Consider the following 4,920-nt stretch of genomic DNA (forward strand, 5'->3'; position numbering starts at 1 on the left):
TGAAATAATTTAGTGTCTTTTTGACAAGTAAAGAAACTAAAAACCGAAAATAAAATAAGACGCTTGCCGGGGTTACTGAGGGTTCATCGGTCTGATTGCTGGCGGGATGAACCTAAAGTGTTTTGAATGCAAAGTCCTGTGCATTTCTACAGCGGGCCTGGTGTCATTTTTCTATGAGCTGGTATAACTCCAGTTCAGATTTGGCCTGACAGAAAAGAAAATGTGTAACAGTATACCCACAGATGACAGTTAGTGGAAGGTATCAGAGCTGGACACTTTCCAAGCACTGACAGAAGCTCAACTGCAGCATGAGAAAATTAAACAAATAAACCAAAGTGAAAAGCTGGCTTAGGCAGATTCCGATTAGTCACACAGAGCAGTGCACAGTCTTACTGCTGCTTTCTGTGAGGGCTCTGTTACCCAAAATGTTTAAAAAGCACGTCAATGAACTTCTCTAGATATTATCTGATGGCAGTGACAACACAGTTGTCCAGTGCAGCTGGTTTAAACATTGGCCTTTAACCTCCCAGTTCCCTCGTGCAAAGTTCATACCATCTCTGATTGGATGGATTTGTGACAGTGTGAGAACAGTGCAGGTAGGATTGTAGCGAATTCAGTTACCATGGGGACATCAACAGTCCCAATGAAATGCACCCCAGTTTCAGCAATGATGGTTAAAATGCACTAGTGGTGAGATTTTGTTAGAAATCATGGATCTAACATTTAGAACGGGAACAATGCGGTTCTCTTTGCAGTCTCAGGTCAAGAAGAAAAAGTAGGAAAGAGGGAAATTTGTGCTGAATAGGTTTGAAGTTAAACAAACAACAACAAAAAAGAACAAAAACAACAACAAGACCCTGTTTCTTCATACTACATCAGTTATCCCATTTTATAGCCCAGCGCCTCTCGATGGACTGTGGACTTTTTTCTTTTCATTTCCAATTCCTGTAATATATTTATTATTAAACATTTACATGTTAACAAGTCCTCAGAGCTAATAGAGAAACGACGGGGACTTTACTGCTTTATGATTGTAGCACCCTGAACAAGGAAATCAACAAAAGATCAAGAATAAAATGCTTGATTGCAGCCCTGCGTGTTAATCAATCAGAGTAGGGCACAATAAACACAAAGTGGGCTGCAGGATTTTTATGTGTGTGAACAGTCATCTTATGTTTAAGCATGAAAACAAATCATTCAAACATTTTCATGCTTTATTACCAATTTACTAAAATATGGCAGTGCATAAAAACTAAAAACTGTGCTCTACACTTTGAAACTTTCAAAACATTTGCTTTTATATAAATACACAAATCTGCATGGGTACACATGCCCACCTGGTTATTGTTTCATACCAGTGAGTGTTAACACTCACCTGGGTACATCTTGCTTATCTCCTGTATGAACGACTCATCAAAGCCTGCAATTATGGCACCACCTACTGGAACCATAAAGTTCTTGTCCAGGCTCTGTACAAAGGCATCGATTCTTCCCACACGAGCGCCCTGATGACAGACAATCCGAGAAAATCACATCGTAGCATTCAAAGGTGAGCTCCAGATCAACTTGCTACATGCACTGTGCAGTGAAGAGTGTTGATACCTGCTGAATGAGGTGCATGCATTTGGACGACTGTACGCCATATGCATTGTTAACTATGTGGGGAATGTCATGCTTGCTGCAGAGAGATGACAGCTCCTCAAGCCTGCAAGACCCCAAAACAAACAGTATTAGAAATGGTGCATACCTTATTCCCACACCATGAGCCAAAACAAGCAACATACATTATGTTTGGCCTGCCTGCATTTGTATAGCGCTTTTCTAGTCCATAGGACCCCAAAGCGCTTTACACTACATTCAGTCATTCACCCATTCACACACACATTCACACACTGGCGATAGCAAGCTACATTGTAGCCACAGTTTCCTTTGAAAGTAAGAAATCCTGCAGGCAGCCTACATCAACACATACATAACATGACATAATAAAACCTGAGGGCATGAATGAAAGCTTACAAGACCTGTCAGGGACCCGTGGGGCGAAGCAAGAAGTCGTTGAATGAACACACAGGATATTTTCAGCGCCGAGCTCCTCAATCTTGCGTTCAACTGCTTCCAAATCTGTCCGCAGCTCATCACCCTCGAGCACATTCTCCACGACCACGGGTTCAAAGCCTGAGAAAACAGTAAGTCTTAATGTAAGCAAACGATTTAAAGATGGCAATAAAGTGAAACACTTTCATAATTAATCTGAACCCTTCAAGATCAATGACATTTCAAACACAGACGTGCTCGCTGATCAGGATGTAAGGTTGACAGGACACTGGATACGAGTCATATGGTCACCTGCTGTGATCATAGACTTGAAACAGGACTTCTGGTCGATGCGAGGCCAAATGATGTAGCGAGCTTTGGGTCTCCTGTGACGAAGGGTCAGAAAGCAGAGAGTCAAACTCATCCCTGTAGCCATGGGTACCACGAAGCAGCTGGCCACACTCCGGACGCCTGTAACGCACAAGCAGCAGACAACTGAAAATAAGACTTCAAAACCTTTCGTTAATTCTACATAAAGACTTCCATACACTTTACCAAGTGGACATTTGGGAGGAAAAGGCAAAATTTAACATCTAGCTTATCACAAATACTAGTGTAACTGATAAGATCTACACACCTGCAAGCTTTAAAACATCCAGGACAACTGAGTTTGTCAGTTTGTTAAGCAGACTGGATCCTGCAGCTTTAGGCTGAATAGCAGCGATGTCACCTGACCGGCCGATGCCGTGGATCAGCCTAGACAAAACAGCTGGATGTCACAACACGAGCAGTTAAACGACCTCCTAAACTCCGTGATGAGCGCAAAGCTGACATTTCACAGCCCAGTGTAATAAATCTGCGTGCAAGGCCAATTTAAAAAAAACCCATAGATACAGGTGAGGACAGAATTATTAGCTCCCCTATGAAACATCCTTGTTTTATTAAGTATTTCGAAAGCCCAGGTAAACAGAGCAAGCAATTTCTTTTTTTCCTTCTTTTGTTAAAAGCAGCATTTTCAAACATCCTGTTTTACTTTGGACGCTCATGTTACTTTGCACAAATAAATAAAATCATTATCCATCTCCTACAACAAATCCTTTTCTCTAAACTTATTGTTTTTGGAATGATGCTTTTTCAAGTGACAGCTCAAACTCCGACGTTTTTATACTGTATGTAAATTGGAAGAAAACTTTCAGTTTTACCTTGATTTTACAAGCAGTGAGCAAAAAGTTTTCCTGTCAGTTAACAATTCCCCAAAAGCAACCTGGAATCAAGTGTCCCTGTTAAGGAAATGAGGTCTGAAGTGTGTATAGCACAGCTCCCCCAATTCTCCCTAGGATCACACCAAGTTTGGAGGTGACAAAGAATCACAACAAAACTGCAGCGTGTAAGCCTCATAAAATACATTTTAAAAGATAACTTTAGGACAAGAAAAGCTTGGTGCACGCAATAAAACAATTAAACAAAACACACAGAGGCTGAAACAAAGAAAATCATGGTTTTGGAACGGCCGAGTCAGCATCCTGACCTCAAACCAATTTATGGCTGACGGTCAGACCCATAATCATGTGCATGATGACACAGATTTTGTAGTTTTGCCTCTATATACCACCACAGTGACAATCAGAGTGTCAGTTAACTTTAGACTTTTAACTTTAATTCAAGGGGTTTAACAAAAAATGTGGTATCTGTTCACTGGAACTCTTAATGTCAAAGATGTGGAAAATCTTTTTCTTTATTTTTAGCTGTCATTCAACAATCTGGCACACTCTTAGAAAGAAGCCATGCACTGATCACCCCAGCAACACCAAAAGGCCTTAAAGAGCACAGACTATAATTAGGAAATATTTCAAATTCTTTTCATAGCTAAGAAAAAAACTTCACAACTTCAAGTCAAATGAAAAACACTCAAGGAGGTAGGCATATCATTGACAAAGTCCAAAATCAAGAGATGCATTTATGAACAAAAATATGGAGGGTTTACAGTGATGTGCTGCTGGTTACACTCAAGAACGGGAAGAACAGACTTTACAAGAAAGCATCTAACAGAGCCTGCACGGACATGGAGAAAATCCTGGGACAGATGAAACCAGCATGTACGGCAGAGTAGCAGTACTGTACTGCATAGCTGCCAAAGGAACCGAGTACGTAACATTGCAAATAGATGTTGAATCAATGCACACTGCAAGAGCAACCAAGAGTTTCGACCTGTAATGTCGTCTTGCCACAAGGCTGGATGCCACCCGGCCTTCTCTCTCTCCTACTCCACAGTTACCCAAGAAGTTGTTGCTGTCCATCACAGCTAGCTCGCTGAGGAAGAGCTCAACAGTGCTCTCGCTCCATCCCTCCTCGGGACACTTTCCCTGCAACACACACACAACATGAAAGAGGAAGTGTCTTCACTGCAGTGGTATGAGAAAACAAAAGAAAGCTTTGAGCGTACTTGTTCCAGTAACTGTCTGATGAGTTGCTCATGGCCACGGCGAGCCTGCGATCCCTGACGGATGTAGGAAGGTGACACAATCTTCTCGCTCAGGTTAAAGTTGTCGCTGTTCATCTGTGTTAAACACACAACTTTGTGGTAAGTCAGTGCAGTGGGTGTCCAAACCGTTCTACAAATGCTTATTTCACAAAATTAACCAATAGGGGAAAATAATAACATTTATGAAAAGTGAAAAAGTTTGAAATCTTTCACTTTTGCTTCAAGCTTTGACAAAATCGTCTGTTTATGTTCATAAAGGCCAAACTGCGGTAATGTGGCTTCTTCCTGTTGTAGGAGCGAAACACTCCTCAGTTTCCGTTCCTTCACACTGGCACCAAGGATGTGTTTTTACTGTAACTCTTAACTTTCGCGATCATTAGGTAAGTTTACTAATTATTATCGCA

At 41.3% G+C, this 4,920-nt stretch overlaps 1 protein-coding gene across 1 annotated transcript in view; it reads right to left on the reverse strand.

The window, feature by feature from the left end:
- The window catches only part of sepsecs (Sep (O-phosphoserine) tRNA:Sec (selenocysteine) tRNA synthase), a 12,186-nt gene that overhangs the window by 5,107 nt on the left and 2,159 nt on the right, over positions 1 to 4,920 (reverse strand). Inside the window, exons 2-8 of the mRNA XM_005752077.1 lie at positions 4,478 to 4,591; positions 4,243 to 4,397; positions 2,672 to 2,790; positions 2,347 to 2,505; positions 2,022 to 2,175; positions 1,603 to 1,705; positions 1,376 to 1,505 (exon numbers count right to left, since the gene is read on the reverse strand). Of these exons, the coding sequence (XP_005752134.1) occupies positions 1,376 to 1,505; positions 1,603 to 1,705; positions 2,022 to 2,175; positions 2,347 to 2,505; positions 2,672 to 2,790; positions 4,243 to 4,397; positions 4,478 to 4,591 (934 nt within the window). The remainder of the gene's footprint in view (positions 1 to 1,375; positions 1,506 to 1,602; positions 1,706 to 2,021; positions 2,176 to 2,346; positions 2,506 to 2,671; positions 2,791 to 4,242; positions 4,398 to 4,477; positions 4,592 to 4,920) is intronic.

The sequence above is a fragment of the Pundamilia nyererei genome, unplaced genomic scaffold (genome assembly GCF_000239375.1).
Source record: "Pundamilia nyererei isolate P.nyererei 1_Seehausen unplaced genomic scaffold, PunNye1.0 scaffold00344, whole genome shotgun sequence".
In the NCBI taxonomy this organism is placed as follows: domain Eukaryota; kingdom Metazoa; phylum Chordata; class Actinopteri; order Cichliformes; family Cichlidae; genus Pundamilia; species Pundamilia nyererei.